General features: G+C 37.4%; 1 protein-coding gene across 4 annotated transcripts in view; it reads right to left on the reverse strand.

The window, feature by feature from the left end:
• Positions 1-21,620: 21,620 nt before the first annotated feature.
• The window catches only part of ets1 (v-ets avian erythroblastosis virus E26 oncogene homolog 1), a 49,901-nt gene continuing 47,099 nt past the window's right edge, over positions 21,621-24,422 (reverse strand). For all 4 annotated transcript variants that reach the window (XM_055174412.2, XM_055174411.2, XM_055174414.2 and 1 more), the window contains one exon: positions 21,621-24,127. In XM_055174412.2, the coding sequence (XP_055030387.1) occupies positions 23,912-24,127 (216 nt within the window). In that variant the 3' untranslated portion in view covers positions 21,621-23,911. The remainder of the gene's footprint in view (positions 24,128-24,422) is intronic.

Below are 24,422 nucleotides of genomic sequence, written 5' to 3' on the forward strand. Positions count from 1 at the left end.
CTAATACATTTGAATAGCTATATATTAAAAGTAACCAGAGCATTGGAGGTATAGTTGTATTAGCAAGTGTGTTCTCTGGGAGTCAAACTCATGACCTTTATTTAGACCCATGAACATTTTGACTCCATTGTCGTGAGACGGCTTTCTGAGAGCGTCTGCACTCCAGATAAAGTGGTTTCCTGTCGATGCTCCACTTTGCTGGTGGAGATTGTGAAAGTGCAGTGATAGCTGAAGGGAAGGTGTCGACACAGAGCCAGTTCAGGGGGTCGGTTACCCAGGTCAGGCCAAAGAAGAGAGCATTCAACGGGCCTCTGGTTGCAGTCTTTCTCTCTCTCTCTCTCTCTCTCTCTCTCTCTCAGTGTCTTTCTCACTTATCCTGTGCATTGCCGCCCACTGATCTTGCACTCGCTCACCGTGGGGGATGAAAAGGTGTTCTGTCACAGTAAGGCTGCGGTTTGTTCTGCAGTTTGTTTAGTTTCACCACCCCTCTATCTCTCTCCTTTATTTTCCAAGTTCGTTTTTCTAGAAAGAAATGAAATATGTGATTCCATAAAATAAAAGTTGTAGCATAAACATTTTAAAGCATTTGCTTTTTGCATGCATCGTTTAGTGCTAAAACCTGCGTCTTATTCACTCACCGCCTACAATTGAGTAATTGCTCTGAAATTGCACCGCAACGCGAGCATGTGAATTTAGTGATCTCATTCTTTTTCGTAAAAACACGCCTCCTTTTTTGTCGCTTTGGGTTATTGATAGTTCCACTATTTCCAAAGAATGTCAGATAGTCTGCTGCCTACTGTGACTAATGTGTAGAGTTACTTTTTAATGACTCAACTAATGTTAAAGAGCACCTGCACTGAAATCTGTTGATCTACAATCAATTTATTTAAAGGCAGAGTAGGCAGGATTAAGTCTAAAAAAAAAGTCTAAAACACTTTTTTCCAAATTTGTTCAAACTGTCTTTATATACCAATACATAAGTAAAATGTAAGTAAAGCCACGCCTCCAAAACACATGAACGCGCGACCAGTGTTGTTTTCGTCAACGATGACGACAACGAAATGATTTCGTTGACGCACCTATTTTTTATGACGCTAATGCGACGATGACTAGCTAAAATGTTTCTAAGGTGACAAAAACATGACGAGACGCTGTCGAGTTTTCGTTGACGAGACGGAACGAAAATGATTATTTGTCTGACGTTTACAATGCATGTCATTTCTGCCTATTTTGCGTGAAATCTGTCTGTTTTAGCTAAAAACTAAAAGTATCAGCAATGCTGCCGCTTCCTATCCTTGTTTTAGGTCAACACAGTCTCACTCACGCCCACCACCCGGCTGCCGCCATGCCGCGCACGCGCACCAGATTTCAAACAACAACAACACACCTCCCTTACGAAAATTAACCATGGTTTTACTACAGTTAAGACCAAAAAAACATGGTTACGGTAGTAAAACCATGGTTACCACAAAATAACCATGGTTTTGACAACCATGCTTTTCAAAAACCATAGTTAAACCATGGTTAGTGTAGTAAAACCATGGTTTTGCTCATAGTAATCAATTGACCAAAAAACATGGTTACTACACTTTTACCACAGTAAAACCAGGGTTAATTTTTGTAAGGGCTGTGGCGAGTTCAAATGACCGTAGCGGTGACGCCAATAAACGGAAACGACGAGATGATTTATGGACATACTTTCAGTATAATCCATCAGACAGAAAAACGGAATGCATATTGGAAGACGACAGCAAATGTGGCCACAAACTAGGTGGGAAGAATACCACCAACCTCAAGCGGCACCTGAAGGCTCATCACGCTAATATTTTTTAAAGGTAACTAACAAGTCACGCTGTTAACATATCATATATATTCAATTTTACTCAACATTCGGCTTGTGATACATTTTATGGTAAGCTTAAAGTTTTACATGTATCTACTTTTCAAACCTAAACCCATTTCCAATACTTTTTGTGGTGTATTTAAATAAGGCAAGGCACGCGTTTCTCAACTTTATAAGCGAGGTCTCAGCGTAACACACAACCTCAACATGAGGGTATATTAGGCTCAACTTCTTCATAACTTTTCGTTATGACATGCGCAGAAGGCACACCAACTAAAACAATGACAAGCCCTCAGGGAAAACCTTAATGCACGTTTTAATTGTATTAAATACATCTCACATTTTAACCTAAATTCATTGGTTAAAAAATACTTTTTTTAACTAAAATTGACTTAAACTTGACTAAAACCTTTTTGTGTTTTCGTCGACTAAAACTTGACTAAAACCTTTTTGTTTTCGTCGACTAAAACTTGACTAAAACTATCAATTTTATAAGTGACTAAAATGTGACTAAAACTAAAAGCATTTTCGTCCAAAAGACTAAGACTAAAACTAAAACAGCTGCCAAAAACAACACTGCGTGTGACACTGACCGGCTCTGCTGGGAGAAGCATTTACATGAGACGAGTGGAGAGGAAGGAGCACAGTGCATGTAGTAACATCATGTCAGAATCACATGTAATAATACACCTAACTTTATCACTATGAATATAAACAAATAGGATGGCTTTTAGTACTCACTATTAAGCTAGCATATCGATACTGGTAAAGTGTAAAATATATTTTGTTTGATTCGGTAACAAACGGCTAGTTATATTTATAAGACAAAGCTAAAAACATGTTGCATTGATACAAGTTTTTTTATTACCATCAGTTACACTGTGATGAAGGTGAATTTCGTGGAAGATTCATAACATATAAGGTGTTTTGCATGTAAGAGTTTCTGTGATGAAAGCACTCTGATGAGCACTACACTCCAGAGACAATACCGCTACCGCATCGTCGACTCGAGGAAAAGCCACGCGATATACTCTTGTTTGATTTCTTAGTTTTTAATTTTTTGCCTAGTTTGCCTTCGCTGACTGCATATGCAGGTAATGTGAGTTCTGAATGCTCTTTCTCTGCCATACTTTTGCTCTTCCTAGAGTGCCTCGTGCATGTTCAAATCAATCGGGTGTGCGCATGTGTGGGCAGATCCTGTAGCAACAGGGGTGGTGTCATGGTCGCGCAAGCCAATCAATTGTTTCGTCCCGAATAGAAATAATTAGCTGTGTTTAAAACAGTGGTGAGAGGTCTACAGACACTCGAGTTTTATACTCTCTTTTTCAGAGTACTTACATTTTAATTATGTTAGGTATATAAAGACAGTTTAAACAAATTTGTAAAAAAGTTTTTTAGATAATTCCTGCCTCTCCTGCCTTTAAGCTACATTTAAAAAAATAGAAAAATAGAAAAACAAAACAAAAAAAGTTTTGGTTAAATGTAGCTTATATAAATAGATTGCAACCACTATATATTTGTTACGTATTTGTTATTGTCTATGAATTTAGAATCGGGGACAAAACCCGAACACCAAAAAACGGGACTGTCCCTGGAAAACAGGGACATCTGATCACCTTAGTGTAAGTAGTGTATGTACCTTTTGCATATCGTTAACATGTACTAACACACAAAGTAAACGATGACGCGAGTTATCATCTCCAACGTAAATCTCTTTTCTTGGACTACAGCAAACACACGGATTGTAGGCAACAGTTTACTTCCTGGTCTTGTTGACATGGACAAGACCGACATTATCATAAATCCTCTCGCTTTGGACTCCTTAGCCTGTAAGTTAACTCCTGTCAGCATTGCATTGTGAGCGAATCTTTCAAACATGGTAAGGAGCGTCACATTTCCAGCTGACGTCAGAGGTATTCAGGCCAATCACAACGTACAGATTAGCTGGCCAATCAGGGACACAGCGCTTTTCAAATCGATGAGTTTTGTACAAAATCATTACGTTTCAGGAAGGGATATCTGGAGCTATTACAATGTACGTTATGTGGAAAGTAATGTGTTTTTTTAACCATAAACCACGCAAACAGATTGTATTATACCAAATACACAAAAAAACTTGTTTTTTTAGCAATGAAATAGGTGTTCTTTAAAACCAAACTATACCTTAGGTGTTAAAAATAACAATCTTGTATAATTTAGCATGTTTTAAGATTCTTGTACAGTTCATTTTAGTCAATACAGTTAAAATGACTTTAAATGCATTTGAACAGCTTTGCACAAATAGGGTGAAAATAAACCTTCATATAACTTTGAGCATAGACTAGTTTTATTCTGCCAGCATCTTTTCTATTAAAACAAGTGAGATCGGCTCCAAAACTCATCAGCTGTACAATAAACTAATGCCTCCCTGCAGGTTTGGGTTAAACACTAATGATGTTCTCTAAAGTCATCTAAACTGGTGTGGTGATCTTTTCTTCATCCACACATCTGGTCAGTGCATAACCTATTCTGAATGTGAGAACGCCAGGCTGCTGCTGTTCCCAGCGTCTCAGCCCTGGAGAACAGCGTGGACACTCCTAATGTGGGAATAGGCCAGAGGATCCTAACAGAGCCCTACACCCGCATGACCCGACTGGGTGAAAAGATAAAACCTCCTTTCGCTTTGTGCCTGTGTTTGCAGATGACAATAACTTTAAAAGGATGCCAAATAGGAATAAAAGAGTGTTTAGTTAAAGTTTTTTTTGCCAACTTTCATCTCTGTTTTTTTTAAATTAAGTAATGATCTTGCTTTTCAACTGGGCAAAAAAAAACCAAAGCATTTTTATAAAGTGCGTATAAATAGCATGCAGTATGATAAGTCGTGCAACACATGTGCCAAACTCCAATTTTGCATGCATATGATATGCCAGTACTTCCCGTTCTCTTACAGTAATATGCTGCATCATTTTGTGTCATTTTATAGTTTCACCATGTTTTGTCTATTTTTAAACTATTGTCCTTGGGGCAGATTTGTGGTTTGTATGTCATTGTATGTAACAAAAAGTTGTTCTAACCTTGAACCCATGCGACAATGGTAAAAAAAAACAGAAAAAAGAGAAACCAATACATAAAACAACACAAAAATATGCGCCTTTGTTAAGTGAATGGGAAAGACTTGCGTATCATATGCACGCAAAATTGGAATTTGGAGTATGTATTGCACGACTTTTCACGCTGTGTGCTATTTATACGCAAATCATGAGAATGACAAAAACGTTTATTTATAATTATCATATAACACACACCAAAAGTGTTCTTGTCTTTGGCGGGGTATGATAATACAATCTTCAGTCTGTGTTCAAAAGATAAAATGTGCAGCAGCCTGTTTAGTCTCTGACTGCAGAAATCAAACAGAAAGCAATAATCTCACAGCCTGGCACTGAGCAGGGCCTAACCATGATAGTGTTTCACAGTCATAAGACACAGAGACGATAGGAGAGACATTTCAGTCTAGACATTATTGGAGTCCAGAGGTTGGTGTTGGACGCTAACTTCTTTGGCAAAAGATTAAAAGGACATTCCACTTTTTTTGAAAATATGCTCATTTTCCATCTCCCCTAGGGTTAAACATTTGATTCTTGCCGTTTTGGAGTCCATTCAGCTGATCTCCGGGTCTGGCGCTGCCACTTTTAGCATAGCTTAGCACAATACATTGAATCTGATTAGACCATTAGCATCGCGCTAAAAAATAACCAAAGAGTTTCGATATTTTTTGGATATATTACGCAACAGACAAAAATAGTCCCCTGCTATAGAAAGTAACCAAGGGGACTATTTTCGGGCGCTGCGTAATATCATTGACCCTCTTGCAGCCATGTTACAGCAGCAAAGTCCTTGATTATTACGCCTAAATGAAAGTATAGTTCACAGCCATATCTGCCTAGAAAAGAGTCAAGTTTTAAATAGGAAAAATATCAAAACTCTTTGGTTATTTTTAGCGCGATGCTAATGGTCTAATCAGATTCAATGGATTGTGCTAGCTATGCTAAAAGTGGCAGCACCAGATCCGGAGATCAGCCGAATAGATTCCAAAATGGTAAGAATTAAATGTTTAACTCTTGGGGAGCTGGAAAATGAGCATATTTTCCAAAAAAGGGGGAATGTCCTTTTAAATGAGATTCAGACACACATATGTGCGCATTATGTGTTCAAATAAAAACAAGTGACAACACAAGTTGTGTTAAAAGTTCCAGTAACAACACAGAGATGTGTCTATTTTGTCTATAGATGAGTCTACTGATTGTGTTGTTTTTAACACATCCAAATAAAATATGTGACCCTGTCTATAAAATCCAGGCTAAAGTCTCCTAATCTAATTTTGATATTAGGAGCATCAAAGTTTGATTTAATTTTATAAAGAAATCAAGGCTATATATTTTTACTGAAGGTTTTTGCATGTGCATTGTATGTACAAAATGTCACAAAAGTACAAATGTAAATCACAAACAATGACTTTGACTGGTTTTCACAGACTGGTCACATATGTTAATGTCTAAAATCACTATTTAATGCATTACCTTTGGATTTTAATTAATTTAATCCATCGGTCCTCAAAGTTGTTTGGGTGTAGGGTGCATCCAGAGCTATCTCACGAGAATTCGTACATATTTTACGAGTTGGCTAATTCAAATTAATTCATATGACCACATTCGTAAGTTTTTTTACGATTTGCCTTGGGGTCGCCGCAGGACGGCACAAATGTTGTACTATTGGTCCGAAATCAACGTTGTCTCCCCGTCCAAAATTAGTGGCGGCTGGATGGCACAAATGCACAACATGTCCTAAAATGCATTTATAAACGCTTGTATACATTTGTATATGTCTATATTTGTCTAAGGTTGCGTGTATTCAAAATTTTATGTACGAGTTTTCTGTATTAACGTCCAGAAGAGGAAATTTTTAGACGTGCACGGACCGTGCAGAAAAGACGTGCGATTCACGGTCAGATGACGTCAAAGACGTCGGTTGGATTTTCATTTTGGAACTATTTTTCAACTACGACGGGACGTGACGTACTGTATTTTCAACGGTAATCGGACGTCCAAATGTTTGCTGGGCTGTGACATTGGGGTAGGGGTTTGGTTTGTTGTTGTTTTTCATGAAAATCGTACGTTTTCCGAAAATCGCATCCCTTCACGCCCCCCACCAAAAAATAAATAAATTAAAAATTAATCTCATACTTTTAATTAAACAAAACATATTAAATTGCGCTGTTTGTTGGTAGCTATATTTTTCTGAGGTTTTATTACAAAGAATTTATGATAAATGAATGTATTTTATAAAATGTCATAAAAGTAGCAACCCTGGAACCATGTTGTGCACCCTAGTTTAAGAACCACTGCTTTAATCTAAGGATGATCCCTAGTTCAAATGTGTCCCAAATACGTTAATTTGCAAAGACAACTGAAAGTAGGTTAAGTTTGGAAAGTGTAAACACTGTGGTTTAGTGGTTATCAAAACGTTGTTTGTTTACGAATCCTGCACAGCAACATTGAGAAAAGCAATGGGGTGAGTTTAGGGCGGGGCTATCTGTATTACTGGCAAACTGGCTGATAGGTTTGGGAAACCTATTCAAAATCAGTCATTGTTTTCCAGTTCCAATTAATGATAAACAAGAGATTTAGCTTGAAGAGCCGGGGTGGTTCCCGGTTGGCATGGCATCCATACTTTCTGGTTCGTGTGACTCATGATAGTTTACAGAGAATGTTTGTGAATTACTTCCATATCGTTCATCTTTCCATCCTTGTTTGGTTTATTCATATTGCGTAAGGACCAAAAGGAAGTGTGAAGATGCATGTACTTTGTTTAGGTTTTTATGCATCATCTTATGATCTCAGCCTTTCTCACGCTTAATCTGTTTACATCACTAAACTGGAATGAGTTTACGGAGGTTCCCGACTGACTCGTAGAAAGTTGTGATCTGGTGTCCAAAAACGTAATCGTGCCTTATGAGTCACTTCATGAGTGTATTAATGCCCTTCTGTATTTTTTCAGGAAATTCATGAGAAAAAAATGTAATGTGATTAAATCCTATATAGATAAAATTAAGTTTTACAATGAAAGTTTTTGATCATTCAGTTAGCCCAAGCAGACATACAGTACAGTAACACCTCCACCGAATGAGACACTATCTGATCTCACAAACCACAAACTCACACCACTTATGACCATTTGTAACTTATTTGAAATATTTTGTAGCAGAAATAAAGTGGCTTTCGGGATTTTGAAAGGAAATCAAATAATCACATTTCCTAAAACGACAAGACGACTTGTAATGATGTGCTTTTGAGATCAGATTTTTGATGTTCTTTCATATAAGATGATGGTGGTTTTAGCCTGATAGAGAATCTGATGAGAAGCAAACCAAACTAAGATGATTCATGATGGAAAATGTCAGATGGCTAGTACTGTTTTTCCTCCCTCGTGTCTTTATCTTGCTTTGCTCAAGTTGTGCTTATTTAAGACTCTGATAGCTGATTTTTTGGTTCTTGTCAACATTTTTTTTCATTTTACTTCTATTTATAGCCAGATATGATTGAAGCCAAGATCTGAGCCCTTATTGCAAGATGAATATAAATGTCAGCTTATACCACACTGTCCCCTGCTAATGCAGACGGTCGGTTTAGACCACTGTCGTGCATACTGAGTGCTAATTATTAAAAAGTGTCAACACTGGATATCATCATTCGGTTCAGTGAGTGAAAGTATTCATACAGGAAACTGGGTGGTTTTTTAATGCGATAAAGATAAAAAATCATGTCGATGTCGAGATTATAAATTATGATTTGCATGTTGAGTTCATGTACAAGGGAAGTGCAGTCAGCAGATTTACCAATAAATCAGATCAGGATCAAGTGGTAAAGCATAAGTGCACTGCAAAAAAATGACTTTCTTACTTAGTATTTTATTTTTGTTTTTAGTACAAATAATTTTTAAATGCATTTTCTTGATGAGCAAAATTACCTAAGAAAGTCTGCCAATGGCATAAGCAAAAAAAAAAAATAGTTTGAACTTTTTCTTAAAGAAAAAATGCTTATACATATTTTTAGATATATTTGTAAAAAGAGAAAAAAAACAAGACAAAAATCCTAAGTAAAAAGGTCAATTTTTGCAGTGTGTGCACACTCAACAGGAAGGAAAGTGAAATATGCTGCTTTACTCTAAAAAGGGTCAGTATTATTTTCATTTTTAAATTTTTTCATTTTATAATTTTTATATTGACCTATAGCACAGCACAGCCTGGGGTTCCATTCATTCACATTTTCAGCCAAGTTTATAGTTTTCAAGACAATCCTAGCAAGAGCAAAACAATGATTTTCTTCGACAGAAATCGTAAGTCAGTGTAATTATAAACAAATTTTAAGTAGTTTTTTATTCTCAATGAAGTACACAAGCCTTTTAAAAAGACATCATAAAAAAATACCAGGCTTTCTCAACAGGTGGACACTCCTTCTTTTATGGACTTCTTATGACTTAAATTAACTATTCTTTAACCTCCTAAGACCTGATGTGTCTACTAGTGTTGTAGTCAAGACCACCTAAACCGTTTGTGTGCGTGTGCGTGTGCATGTGCGTGTGTGTGTGCCATCAGAGAAGTTGATAAAATAATCAAAGGCATTGCAGATATGTGGGAATTTATCTTTGTCTATAAGCAAATAAAAGTGAACAAACACTAAAGAGCTGAAATCAACTTAACCATTCTGAACTGTCTTTCCATGGCTTGCCATACACTTAACACAATGCAGGTGTTTTTAGTAATAAAATTTGAAAAACTGTCATTGGGAGAAACTTAAACAATGCTTAAACAATGCCAACATCATATGCCAAACCTGAATAAACTGCATAAAATCAATGATAAAAAATAAATTTGTGATGTGCACTGCAAAAAATAATATAAGTAATAATTAAGATGCTTTTCCTTGATAAGCAAAACTACCCAATAAAATAACTCTAGTTTTTAGACCAAAAATGTCAAATTTAAGTGATTTTGTGAATAAAACAAGCTAAAAATCTGCCAATGGGGTAAGCAAAAAAATCTTGAACCTTTTTCTTAAACACTAAATTCAAGAAAATTCAAGAAACTTTTGCTTACCCCATTGGCAGACACCGAGACGAGACCGAGTAAAAATGCAGTCGATTCCAAGACGAGACCGAGACCTTTAAAAGTGGTCTTGAGACTGGTCTTGAGATCGAGACCGGTCTCGAGAACTACAACACTAGTGTCTACATATGTGGACATCACTTTTTTGCACCATAATACTTAATTCTGTGTAACTGGAACCTGTTGTACACAAACATGGACATACGCTGCTTCATGTTTAAAGAAAAATATTTGGTTATTATATTTATTGGTTCTTCCTAACCCCAACTGGAAGAATGCAAGCCAAAGCTCCGGTCTTAGGGGTAAAAGCAATGATCTCCAACCTTTTTGTGAGCAAGTGCCACCACAATATAAAGCAGAATAAAACAATCTGAAGAGCTACTTTTTTAGTCTAATCAAAACTTTTTTGTTTTACTTGTTGATATGTTTTATCGTTATTTAAAATGTTAACATACATAAAAGAAGTTAAGCTAATATAAAAAGTATGTAATAAACAAATATTAAAATTGAGGCTATTAATAGAATGTGCTTTGGTGGGCAGACCTGGTGCCCGATGGCACGATGTTGGAAACCATTGCTTTAAAGCATGCATTGCTTTTTAAGAGATTAAATTAATTGTAAGCAAGGTTGTTAATCTTTTTGTAGGATACTTATGTCCATTGTTTTTTACTTGTTTTTCCAGAATCCAACATTCTCATAGAAGCTCCTAAACCCAGAAGAAAGCACAGAGCCTGGTAATGGAAATCCATGCTGCGGCTCCATCCTTTCTGTTTGTTTAAGCCCATAGTGATTCAAGAATCTTAGCTTTGTATGGTGTAAGTACCTGTTATTATTAACATGTGCGGCTGTTTGTTTTCTCAGAACATTTGAAAGTCATGCAGGGATAAACTGCACAAGCGACCACCCATACAAATGCTGCACAGTACGATGGGTATGGAAGGATAGTGAAGATAATCGAGAGGGGAAGAGTTAGAAAAAGAGGAGGAGTTGAAAATAGACACAAATTGCTGACCCTGGCCTAAGATGTCGTGGGAGAGCACGCTTACTGCAGCAGTTTGGTGGTCTAGCTATGAGAGTGTACGCATACACCAGCTCTGTTTAAAACACCCCAATGCTCCCCTTTGTAACCACTTCAAACATCTACTTATGAGGCAGTGAGACCTTTCTCCATCAACGTAACATATATAGGAGCTTTTCTGTGGCTTTACACTTTTTGTTGTTCTTTTAATGAGCATAGGTCAATCATAAAAGACAAAGTGGACCCCTTTGTTGACTAGATGTAAAGCGGACTTTGTTGAATTGTATCCAGCTGTCATGCACCTTAGTGCCATAGCTGAAATGATACACACTTTAAAAAAAAAGACTTTTTTAAAGGACAAGTTCGGTATTTTACACTTAAAGCCCTGTTTTCAGATTGTTCACGATGAAATAGAACGGTCCCGACTGAAATTTCGACATATGCGGCTGCCCCGAGAATTTTCGGGTGTTTGTTGTTTCACTTCCCACCTCTATAATGGCTGTATAGGTGCACTGAAACAATCCTTCCTTAAATGCATTAAACTTTCCTTTACAAAGACGTGAAACTCACCGAGCGGCCAGGGGTGTTCACTGACATGCTCACACAAAAATCACCGCAAAAGACGCCTTCCAACAGGTGTTTTAGCATTCGTTGTAAACTTGTGGACCTATTTTTCCAAACGCCTCACACCCGTATATTCTCCCGTTGAGAGATTGAATAATAGACACTCCAGCCCAGTGTGTGGCGATAATCCACCTTTGCCAATTGCAAGAATACGTTCTATTTCATCATAAACAATCTGAAAACAGGGCTTTAAGTGTAAAATACCGAACTTGTCCATTAAAATCTCTGTAAATATTTTAGGTCAAGGGGATTCGGATGACAAAAAGTGAAAATCCTATGGTAAACTAAACACTATTGGTTATTCTAAAGTGGGGGGGCACTCAATTATACCCCACCCTAAATAATGCTAACACAGAACAAACCGTGGATGTCAGTGGGTCTGCATAAATATAGCCTAAAAAATATAGAAATATATATAGCATAAATATAGCATAAATGACAGCATTTATTGTTTTTTTTCTGAAAACAGGGCTTTAGGTGTAAAATTCAGAACGTACTTTGAACGTTGTAGTTCATTTAACACATTAAATACACACATAATGATTAAATGTATAGCTTGAATGCACCATATAGGTGGCAGCTTACACTGTAATGTTTTCAACCGAAACGGTAACGTTTTTATGCAGATTGGCTGTTTGTACAAGACAACAGTGTTTTAGGGTCCTGATGCTTTTAAAGTTTTTTTGCAAATGACGCCTTGGCGCCTCCGCATAAACAAGGAAAACCCAAATCTGTGATAAAGATGATGTCATGTGTATGTTAATTCAGTCTATAGGCATTCGTAAGTATAACCAAAACAACAATGGCAGCCTACTGGACTGTCTATGCTGCTCAATATATTGAGTTTGTTTGCGCTCCTCCATTAAAGTTTACAAAATTTTACCGCTTTATAGCCCATGGTCACTTGTAGTAAAAAACATACCTAATTGCTCAATGCTTTTCATCACTTCATAGTGCTTATGTGCACAGGCATGTGTTTCTTTATAAAGCAACTTCGCCACTACTGTCCTGGCATGTGTAGACCGTTTTTGAAGCTTAAAGTAGGCGTTGCCTGCAGTCGCCATCTTGGCCGCGAATAACCGAAAATAGCTAAAGAGGCAGGACATGGGTGAAGCTTAGGTGACTGGTTGTTGAAACCACGCCCACCTAGCTTGATTTATTGACAGCAGTGGCAGTTCACCCCTTACTCAAGTGTCCACGCCCTTAATTATGCAGAAATTTAAGGCTTAATATAATTTAAATGGATGAGTTACAAAACAATTCCCCCCTCACAGTTGTCATGAAGGGCAAAATTAGCTATATAGACCAAAAACACTTTTTGTACCAGGCTGTAAACATATTATTTTCTACTGTAAAGTTGGGCATTTTAACATGAGGTCTATGGGAATTGACTCCCTTTTGGAGCCAGCCTCAAGCGGCCAGTCGATGAATTGCAGTTTAAGTCACTTAAACTTGGCTTCATCAGGGAGATCGGAAGGTTGCCCCTCGGTCACAACATGTATGTAGCTCGTTATGCGTGTGGTTCGTCATTTCAAAATATGTGTTCGGCATATCATGTGAACCTATGTGCACTAGGGATGTGCATTGATGCACCGCGTTCCTATTAAAAAGACCTGTCTAAAATCGATTCTGAATCGTAAGGCTCCGATTCAGTGTTTCGTGCACAGGTTGTGCATGTACTACGGCTTTGTGATCAGTAGGAAGTCCTTATCAATCTAAAATCACTACGAGTTTGACTCGGTTATAACGTGCATTTAAAAAGCAACACTCATCAAACACAATCATTTAAAATATTCTTTATTATCATGAAAATACCTTAAACAATCTGAAGAACAGCGATATAAATATGCCTCTAGATATTTCCTGGAATAGTGTTAGTAATGCTGCTTCTTCTGTGGCACAAATGGAGTTTCTGCACGAAAGCGCCCTCTGGCTTTTGGATGTGGCGACATTTCACCGTAATTGATTCAAATTAATTCATTAAGAAAACAAGCATTAATTGTCACAACCCTAATGTGCACCATGCGACTTGTTATAATAAGTGTCTGCTGCACACGCAAGTTTATGATAAAAGTGATGCTTGCGTTTGCCAGATACTCATTTAATCTGATGTGTAATCTGAGTTTACTTTTAAGCGTCTTGTGTGTATTTTGTGAACGTGAGCGTCTCTTTTATGATAAACCCTTTTGACGCGTATGCAGCAGACACTTATTTTAACAAGACGCATCATGCACATGGTTAACATTACACAATGAACACATATTTTGGTATGATGAGCAACACACGACACTCTGAACACATATTTTGTATTTGCACCCCTCGGAAGAGAAGTCATCACCAACTGGGGATTATGATAATGATGTCGTGTCCACTTCAACAGGCCTAGGAAGTAAACTGTTGCCTATAATCCTTGTGTCCGTTGTAGTCCAAGAAAAGAGATTTAAGTTGGAAAGGATAACTTGCGTCATTATTTACTTTGGGATTTGTACCTTTTGCATATCGTTAACATGTACTAACACACACTTACACAAAAAAACCCTTGTGAGTCGTATTATAGGTGCTCTTTGAAAACATCTTGCACTGACATATCGTATATCATTGCAATTGTTTTGTCTTAAAATGCACATAAGTATAGTTTTTTGTAAGGTATGTTTGTAAAAAATAACTAAGGCCCAATCCTGGATAAATCTAAACTGTGTTTGGGAAAGATGGATTTGATTGTATGTTTACTTATTTAGTTTATGTGTTGTCCTGGAATTTTTATGTTTTATTCATTTAAATGTATGTAACTTCACTATAATCCTCATGCCATCGATTTGTTATCAAAGCTGCCAAAACATTTCCAAGTGAGTTTCCCACCGAAAGGCTTTTTCCCACAGCATTTACCATCTTCCCCTTTTCGTATAAGGAGATTCCGTGTTTGTAATCTTCCAGGCCAAGTGTTACAACTACCCAGATGTGTTTCTTATAAAACCTCTTAAACTCATATAGGGGTTGAGAATGACTGTTAAAATCGGAACAGAACCCAGAGTCCATTAGGAGAATCCCAAGAAGAGATCTCTGGTGGGGGCCCTTGAGAAGTGGGTTGTGCAGAGGGGAGGAGGCCCTCTCAAGAGAAACTGTGATTGGAAGCAGATGTTGCCCCGAGAAAGCAATGGAGGAGGTGGGGGGTTCGGAAAATTCTCAGGCTCCAGTCTACGCTTTTTGGGCCCTGGCTCTGTCGACCAATCGGAGAGTGCCGTCGGCGCATTTGAAGGGTGTTGAAAGCGGTCCGATTGGTGGAGAGGCAAACCGTGGGCGCAGGGAGCAGATGTCCTGGGAAAGGCGTGCTAACTCCCAGCCGAAGTGCAGTAAAAGTAAAGTGAAAACATTTGAATGCGTAACTGGACATGGAGCAGATACTGCACATGGCCAGCTGCACATACACTCTCGGCCTCGCACACACGCATGCAGCGCACTTGTGCAAACAAAGTAGACATATGCCTGGTATGACATACTGTGGCAAGCATAAACCTAGTGGAGAGGGAAAGGAGTTTCGGGAGATGTTGATCGCCACATATATTTACCACATGGGTTTTACAGGTGCAAAATAAGTCTAGCACTTGACTTTTTTCAACAATAATAGTATAGTAGATGCATTAAGTGCAAAGCTTTTAGCATCGGTGTGTCAGGTTTTGAAAAGAGAGCACATCGTACCCCATCTCCCTGACCTGCCAACACTTCATTGTGTCCATCTACTTGCCTATGAGCTGTCATGCCTTCCGAAACAAAAATCAATCAGCATTCCCGATGGAAAGTCCACATTACCATCTGAAGACATCTCCATTTCCCGTCTCGAATGCCAGGTCTCTGGCTTTTGGCCCCTCATGAATAAACTGTGGACCCGGCGAGGTGCTCTCATCTGGGCAGGAACAAGGTAGGTTTCTCAAGGTGTCAGTGTGAGTCAGAAGCACATTACTTCAAATCTTTACAAGAACGAGTGTAATAAAAATGCAAATTGCACCCAAAGCTTGGACGGCCCCGGGCCCCAACCCCTATACACCCACATAATACACTTCTCATCTAGGTCAGGGTGACTTCACTTGCCCGTAGATGTTGAGAAACGAGAGATGAACAATCAAAGAGGACAGGGCAAGTATTTTGCACGGCACACTGAGTGAATGAAATGACATTTTCAAGGTCTTTGTCGTTAAACACATTTAAATATAAATACAAAATGGTATCACAATACTCAAGTGATATGTATATCTTTCACAAGCAAGTCTGTGCGGAAATAAATTTGCAGATTAACCCATAAACACCAAGATGTTGAATTCAGAAATGTAAAAACACAGAAAATACATGAGCATTAAAAGGACACTCCTGTTTTTTTTTTAAATATACTCATTTTCCAGCTCCCCTAGAGTTAAACATTTTATTTTTACAGTTTTGGAATCCATTCAGCTGATCTCCGGGTCTGCCGCTACCAATTTTAACATAGCTTAGCACAATCCATAGAATCTGATTAGACCATTAGCATCGCGCTCAAAAATAACCAAAGAGTTTTAATATTTTTTCTATTTAAAACTTGACTCTTATGTACCTACATCGTGTACTAGGACGGACGGAAAATTAAAAGTTGAGATTTTCTAGGCAGATATGGCTAGGAACTATACTCTTATTCTGGAGTAATAATCAATGACTTTGCTGCCGTAACATGGCTGCTGGAGGTGCAATGATAATACGCAGCAGCCGAAAATAGTCCCCTGCCATGGAAAGTTATTAAGGGGACTATTTTCGGCTGCTGCATAATATCATTGCGCCTCCTGTAGCCATGTTACGGCAGCAAAGTTCTTGATTATTACGCCAGAATGAAAGTATAGTTCCTAACCATATCTGCCTAGAAAATCACAACTTTTAATCTTCTGTTGGTCTTAGCACACAATGTAACTACAGAAGAGTCAAGTTTAAAATAGGAAAAATATCGAAACTCTTTGGTTATTTTTGAGCGCAATGCTGATGGTCTAATCAGATTCAATGGATTATGCTAAACTATGCTAAAAGGGGTAGCGCCAGTGGAATGTCCCTCTTAAAAATCACCACATAATCCATGAAGAAAGCTCTTCCTAAATTTGTCCACTAATTTCCTAAACATCTATAGTCATCCAATAGGCATCCACAAAAAGAAAAATACGGTTGAGCATCTTTATTTGCCTGAATGCTTGAACACATTCAAATAGAGAAAAGTTTGAAGCAAATCATGAGTCATAGATGAAGCTATGGGAATATGGAGATCAGACACTGATAGTCCAATAGGATCGGTTATGGGGCCATAATGAAGTCCCAAGGCTGTGTTACCGATCCTTGGTCTTATTGACCCAGACCAGATTCGACCATTCAGGACAATGAGACCAGAATAGAATCGGTTGTTATGAAGAGGACTTTTGGGATCCGGGAATGGGCTCGTATTTCATGAGCTCTGGCGTAATGGAACCAGTGAGACGGGCTTAACATGCGTCATGAGGGCAATCTCTCTCTCTCTATCTCCTCATAGAGATACATGACCAATTCTGTGAGATCATTTATCACACACAGATCAGTTTGAAGAGCACATATACTTCACCACTGACAAGACAGGGCAGAAGCACGCAAATTTGGGGATTAAGTGAACATGTGATCAAATACAGTATATTACTTAAATGCATTGGATTAAAGCATCTGCCAAATATCAATGGGATGATGTTTTAGGAAAGGTTAGGTTTATCCAATGATAAAGTGTTGCGTTTAACCATATGGTATGAGTTTGGACTTCATGCTTGGCCAAACAATGAAAGATAGTGAGTGTTTGGTGGACAAAGTTTCTTTTATTTCACTATAAAATCAAGTTTAGGTTTTCTCTTCTCTTACTAAATTGTGGTAAGTTTTGGGATATTTTGTGTGGACTTGTCACTTTTGTTTTTCTGTATCTCATCAGACTGAAAATCCAGGAGACAGCTGGGCCCGGTCATAGACTTTAGCATAAATATTTGTGCTAAAACTGCACACATTTGTCCATCTCTTCCACAGACTAGTTTAAGTTGTGGTGTACGTACTGTATGGAAGTTTGTGAGGGCCACATTTCTGATAATGTCTTTACAAATATAGTTAAACAAGTCATAAAATGACTTGACATTTGTAGGGGTCCTCACACTTTGACTGAAAGGCTCATAAATCCGCCAATTTATGTTTTACATTATATCTAATAATGTCATTAGATTTCTTTGAGGGTGAGATTTAGTGGTGTGTATCAAAACCCAACTCAGTAAGATATAATAAATATGGTATTCGTATGAATCATAGCATTTATACGAGCACATGAACACAACTGTACTGGAGAGAAGCAGATCAAATTCTTCAACAGCATGCATGCATCACCTTACTTTACCACGTATGACAGACTTTGCACTTGCAAATACTTTTTTTTTGTCTTTTTGCCTTTCTTTCGTTTTTTTCTTGTTCAACCGTAATGGAAAGTTATCTCAGTCAGATATGAAAATTACCCTTTGAAATCCCCAACTGTATAGGTGCCTTCAAACCCACAGAAACATCGTGTTTGTGTAGCCTGACAACCATTTCTGTCATTTTTACCTGCAAAACACACACACACACACACACACAGACACACACATTCTGGTTTCCATGTTTTGTGGGGACATTCCATAGACGGAATGCATTTTATACTGTACAAACTATATATTATATTCCCCTTACCTACCCCATTACCTAACCCCAACCATCACAGAAACCTTACTTCTACTTCACATTTTCAAGAAACATCATTCTGTTTGATTTATAAGCTTGTTTCCTCATGGGGACATCAAAATGTCCCCACAAGGTCACAAAAACACTGGTATTCCTATCTTTGTGGGGGGCAATTGGTCACACACACACACGGGCCCACGCGCACACACACACACGCATGCAAATGCATATTGTAGATAGGCTGCTTTAAAATGTCCAACAAGATACACATTATGAACACAGGCAAAGGCTGTATTTAGTGTGTGTGTATGTGTGTGATGAATATAAGGATGTGATGGATCTGTAGTTGAAAAGGTGAAGGTAAGAAAGAAACCACCTGCAAACCCAGAATTTACTGCTGCTGAATGATAAACGCATAGACCTTCAATAATCTTTGCGTCTTTGTGTGTGGTTTTCTGAGAAATGAATATTTAACTAACAATCATATGCTTTCCTGTACTGTATAACGTGCACATATAAAACCCCAGTTATTCAATCAGTGGCATTAAAAGTGATTTCACACACGAGGTTTTGGGACAGTCTGTGCTTTTTCATTTTTTATAATTACGTTCTACATTCTGCAAACCACTTCAAAGATCCAAGTACATGCAAATGTGACACCCCAGCAAGTTGCGACTGCACTGCAAGACATAGGAACGGTTTGAAAACTAGGGAAATATGCATTAAGGTTTGAGTCTATGGCAAGTAATATTTTACACAAAGAAACTTTGAGTTTAATGTAGACCTTAATGGCAAAAAAATTATTTGCATTAAAAAAATTAAGCAATTTTCATACTGGTACGTATCCTTTGGTTGTTTTGACGTACTGTAAAAAAATCCGTAAAAATTGCAGCTGGGTTGCTGGTAACTTACCGTAGATTAAAATTTATGTTTTTTACTGGCAACATTTTGTTCAAAGTTAAATGAACATTAAACATTTACAAGTCTTTGTCTTTACAGAGTAAAACTAAAAAAAAAACGCATCAAGCAAAACATTCTAGGAAACAAAATATGAAGCAAAAAGCAGAAAAAGGTTGATGATGATTTCTGGTTCCCAGAATGCTTTGCATGAGGCTGTTATTGTATAGTTTTATTCTATAAAGATAAAGACTTGTTAATATTTAACATTTATTTAACTTTGAACAAACTCTTGCCAGTAAATAACATAAATTTAAATCTACGGTAAATTACCGGCAACCCAGCTGCAATAACATTGTAATTTCTACTGATTTTTTTACAGTGTACCAGAGTATGCATAACAGTATAGAAATTGCTTACCTATTTTCTTATTTAATGGGTTTCCTCAATTTTTTAAGTGAAGTCAACTAATCATTTTTAGAATGTGCCAGGGTGGCCCCAGTTTTATGAAATTTTACAAAACACATACATTTATCACCACAGAAAATAAGACTACTAACCAACAGCACTACATTGTATAATTTAATATGATTATTTTAATTCAACTTGTAAGTTTTAAATAGTTTTATTATATCATTTTTAATGGGGGCCACGAAGTGATGCACCCTCCCCAGGGGCACGGGTTTAAATGAACCTATGCTGGTTTATTTCAACTCATGGTGGGTCAGATACGGAAATAAATAGGTGTATTCATATATCCAACCATTAAAGCAACCCAACACATGTCTATAAACTGAATTGCACATAACTCTCGATAATTTATATGCATTAATGTGATTGTGTAAATACATAATGTGGTGGTTTCCCGGACAGGGCTTACACTAGTCCCAGACTAAAATGCATATTTGATCTGGCTTAATTTAAAAACACCTTGTACTGACATATCTGGACATAATTGTGACATTGTTTTATCTCAAGATGCACACCAGCATTGTTTTTGTAAGGTTTGTTTGTAAAAACTACTTAAATGTCCTAATATAACTACACTCTAAAAATGTCTGGGTTATTTTTGACCCATAATGGGTAAATATTGAACAGAACATGTTAAAAATTGACCCAATGATGGGTTATTTTAACACAACTGCTGGGTTATTATACCCCATGGTTGCATAACAACAACCCAACATTGGGTTATTTTTAACCCAGCACGTGTTATGTCCAATAATTATCCATTATGGGTCAAAAATAACCCAGACATTTTTAGAGTGTAAGGCCTAGTCCTAAATTAATCTAAACCCTGTCCGGGAAACTGCCCAAATAACTACACTGATCTGTCCCTGGGGCTGCACCCTTTAATAACATCCTAATATGTACCATTTAGGTCCAAAAATGTATACATTTCATACTAATATATACCTTGGAGGTACCAATACGTACCTCTGAGGTGGTCATATGAACTCTTCAGGTGTACTTTTTGTAAGGGTGCCACCCCTAAAACAGCTAGGGACTTTTTTTCTGACAGTGTATGTATACTAGACTGTACAATTTACAAGAAAATTTCTTAAAGTCTTGAGAGAGATCACCCAATTTATTTTTTAACATTTGTAATGTTAAAGTTTAGATCATTGGACCCAGTCTCCACATTGTACCTCATTTAATTGGGTCACTTTACAGTGTATTTAACAACTAATAATAACATTCCCGGTCCCCTACTTAAGATATCCCCAGAGATATTTCATAAAAAGCCTAAAGGTGATGCATGCACTAAATACTGATAAGAATCAAAGGTAACAGCCTTTAAGTTTCCGTGATGAGGTCCACAAATAGCTTATTAAAAGCTGTGCTACATGAAAACATGCAGATGTGGTATGTGTGATGATTAGCAATGAAAGAAACAAGCTGCTCATTTAACCAAGAATCATAATAAACGCAACCACAAATCTGCCACAAACCCTGCAAAGTGCTGCACATAGTGAGCAAGGTGACACTTGCATGTGTATCTTCGAGTTTGTGGGAGAAGGTTGCGATGGGTGTGTTTTCCTTTTCGTTATTTGATTCAGCATTATCACTTTATACATCCATGTTTGCCAAAGAATGAATTACACGGGTCGTTTTTTTCACATATATATTTTTTAACATAACAATTTAAAGTACAATAAGAAATAGAAGCTACTGTTTATAAAACTCTCCAGCGGAACATATTGATGGGCCAGCATCAGCCATATCTATACACAACTGTATAACTGCAGACAGGTCTTTAAATTCCTTATATTCAACTTTTTTCTTCTTTATTTTTTAAATCTTTTTCATATAAAAGAAAATTCGCTACATTTCGTCTTGCGCTACCTTAATTTTCCCATGAAAGCACCAGCTGTCTGCATTTCATATTTCAAAGTTTATAAAATATAAATTATTGAAAAATATCAAATGTTTGTGAACTAAATACATTAAAACTTTCATGTAACAAAAAATACAGAAATATAAAATATACAAAATAAGGCAAAACTGTGGGGAAATAAAAAACATTATTATGTATATGCATGTATGCATTTGTCAAAAGTACTCATTTTCACACACTTTTGCAGTTATTATAGATATTTGGGACAATGACTGCATTAAAAAAAAAATTCCCGATGAGATACGTGGTTTAAGAGCACATAACAGTACTGTAGGGGTAACAACAATCAATCAATGCTGTCTAACCAATACATTTTATTTTCGACAGGACTCTTTAACAAAATAAACAGTTTGATCAGGCGTTGGTGGTAAGACGTGTGACAACCAATCCGTTTCTAACAGATACTGAATTAAAGATACTTATTTTCTGCAAAAATCTCGTAGATTTAGACAACAGCTGTATCTGGCTTTTTTAAATAGCAACTTTATGAAATGTTATCTGTAAAAATAGACAATTCCAACACTACACCAATCACATGGGTAGCATTACACGACTGTAAACAATAATATTTGCCTTCTTGTAACGTACTTTACTTTGGCTTTCTCACAAGGTCTTATCCGTGAGGCCATTCCCACACAGTGGCAGTCACAAAATAATATTTATTGCCTATAATATTTTTTACTTTAAAAATAACATTTACATTACAATTTCCATGTTGCACATGAATGTACATAATAGCAAATATGTGCGCAATCGCGTTTAAAGTAAACATGGAAACTGTAATGTAAACTTTGACCTAAATGGTACAACCAGTGATGACTAAAACAGTTAAACGTCTATAATACTGCATCTTAACGAACCATAAAAAACACAAACTTTCATTTTCCATTGTGCATTAAGATCTTATTATTGATAGCGGCATTTGTATTAGCTAACCGTGCCAGCCGAACATCATCAACGCTATTGCAACAAAAAAAATCGAAATACATTTCATACAATAAACAGCCGAAGGTCACTTTCTAAAGCCATTTTCTTTCAAAACAAAACGAAACTGCCCAGTTGGTCTTTCTTTGCTTTCAAAACTTCCCACTTACTCTGACTCACTGACTTTACATGAACTTCACTTTTAAACATGGCAGAGGCACACAAGATATTCAATCACGTCTTTGTCAAGTTCCTAAACACCTCTATGGCTTTCATTTCAGTAAACACTAACTAAGAGCCAGTCTAACATTGCCAGCAACTATTTGATTGAAAAAAAAGGTAAATGCCATTTAAGTTGTAACCTACCCCACACTTTCAATCTACCTTGCGTTAACACAGTAAGTTCATATACAGGCTAATTTTCCATGTGCTAATTAAGGCAACATTTTGAAGTTAAAAATGAAGTGTACAAAAAATAAAAAATGTTTGATGTCTTAATATGACATGCCAGTCTTAAACGCAGGCACTGTTTTAATACCACAGACGCAGGGGTGGAGCATGTGCTTTGACTGTTACTGCTGAGCAGTCAACGGCCGTTTTCAATCGTGCCTCTCACCAACTCTCAGTTTGACTGAAACGCATCTCCTTCAACTGAAAAAGGCGAGACTTTGGTATCTGTTATGATCGGTTGATCAAAAACAGCCTTTTCAGGCACAGACATTGTGGTGAGAGCAGTCGACAATGACCTTAAAAAAAGGAGGGAACGTGTAAGCACGGTTCGACTTCAAAAAACCCTTCATTTTCTGCATATGGAAATGTACAAAAATGACACAATAAAACAGCATCTTAATACAAGTGATCTCCACAAATTAATACTGGCACATTTAAGAAATGATAAAAAAATAAAAATAAAACTTTTTGTTATTTTGGTCCGGCTGAGAACTCTTCCCTCGTGTTGTGTATGCAAGGAGAGAGAAACAGAAAAACAACGTCGTAGTAAATATTTCTGCAATATTCCTCTTGTCTTTGATTTTGGCAACGTGTGTACTAACAGGAGTCCTTGTTTTTCCCTGCTTTCGCAGTCTGCTGTGTGCTACTGAGTCAAAATGGCAGTTTTACCTGAACTTTAAACAATACAGACGCACAAAGTCTACGCATTATAAACTTTGGTAAATGTTTTGATGCTTCCTTTCGTCACCGCGTCTCCAATGAGCTCAGAACAAGACTTGACCACAACTAGGTGTTAAGATGGAACGTGACAGGAGCTGAAAATTGATGCCCCGTTTTAATTTCAGGGTATCTGAAGGCGTTTTTAAGCCCGAATCTCCTCTTTCCCCTGTCCAGAGTTTACTCGTCTGTGTCAGGCTTTACGTCTAACATGGTGTGGAGCTCTTCGGGAGTGTATCCCAGCAGGCTTTTTAAGTCACACACAAAGCGGTAGACGTAACGCTTGCCGGACGTCTTGTGGATGATGTTCTTGTCGTAGTAGTAGCGCAGACCACGACTCAACTTCTCGTAGTTCATCTTGGGCTTGTTTTTCCTTTTGCCCCATCTACGTGCAACCTGGAGGTCAGAGAGACAATGGACATGAAGGAACATGCACATCACTTGCATATGGGATTAATATAGGACTTATTGTGGGAGTACTATGGTGCAGTGATGGTTTCAGGTGGTACTAAACCATACACAATGTTCAATTCAAATTATTAACATTTTTGTGTAAGGAATAATTGAAGATGGGCCGTGTAATGTGGCACAATGCGAAGCGGGTGTGCACCATTTTCAAATAATTCAAGTGTAAATTATTCTGCTTATACTACGGTTACCACAGACATTGCTCTGATGGCTATTTTAAGAC

This window comes from Misgurnus anguillicaudatus, chromosome 15 (genome assembly GCF_027580225.2).
Source record: "Misgurnus anguillicaudatus chromosome 15, ASM2758022v2, whole genome shotgun sequence".
NCBI classification, from domain to species: Eukaryota; Metazoa; Chordata; class Actinopteri; order Cypriniformes; family Cobitidae; genus Misgurnus; species Misgurnus anguillicaudatus.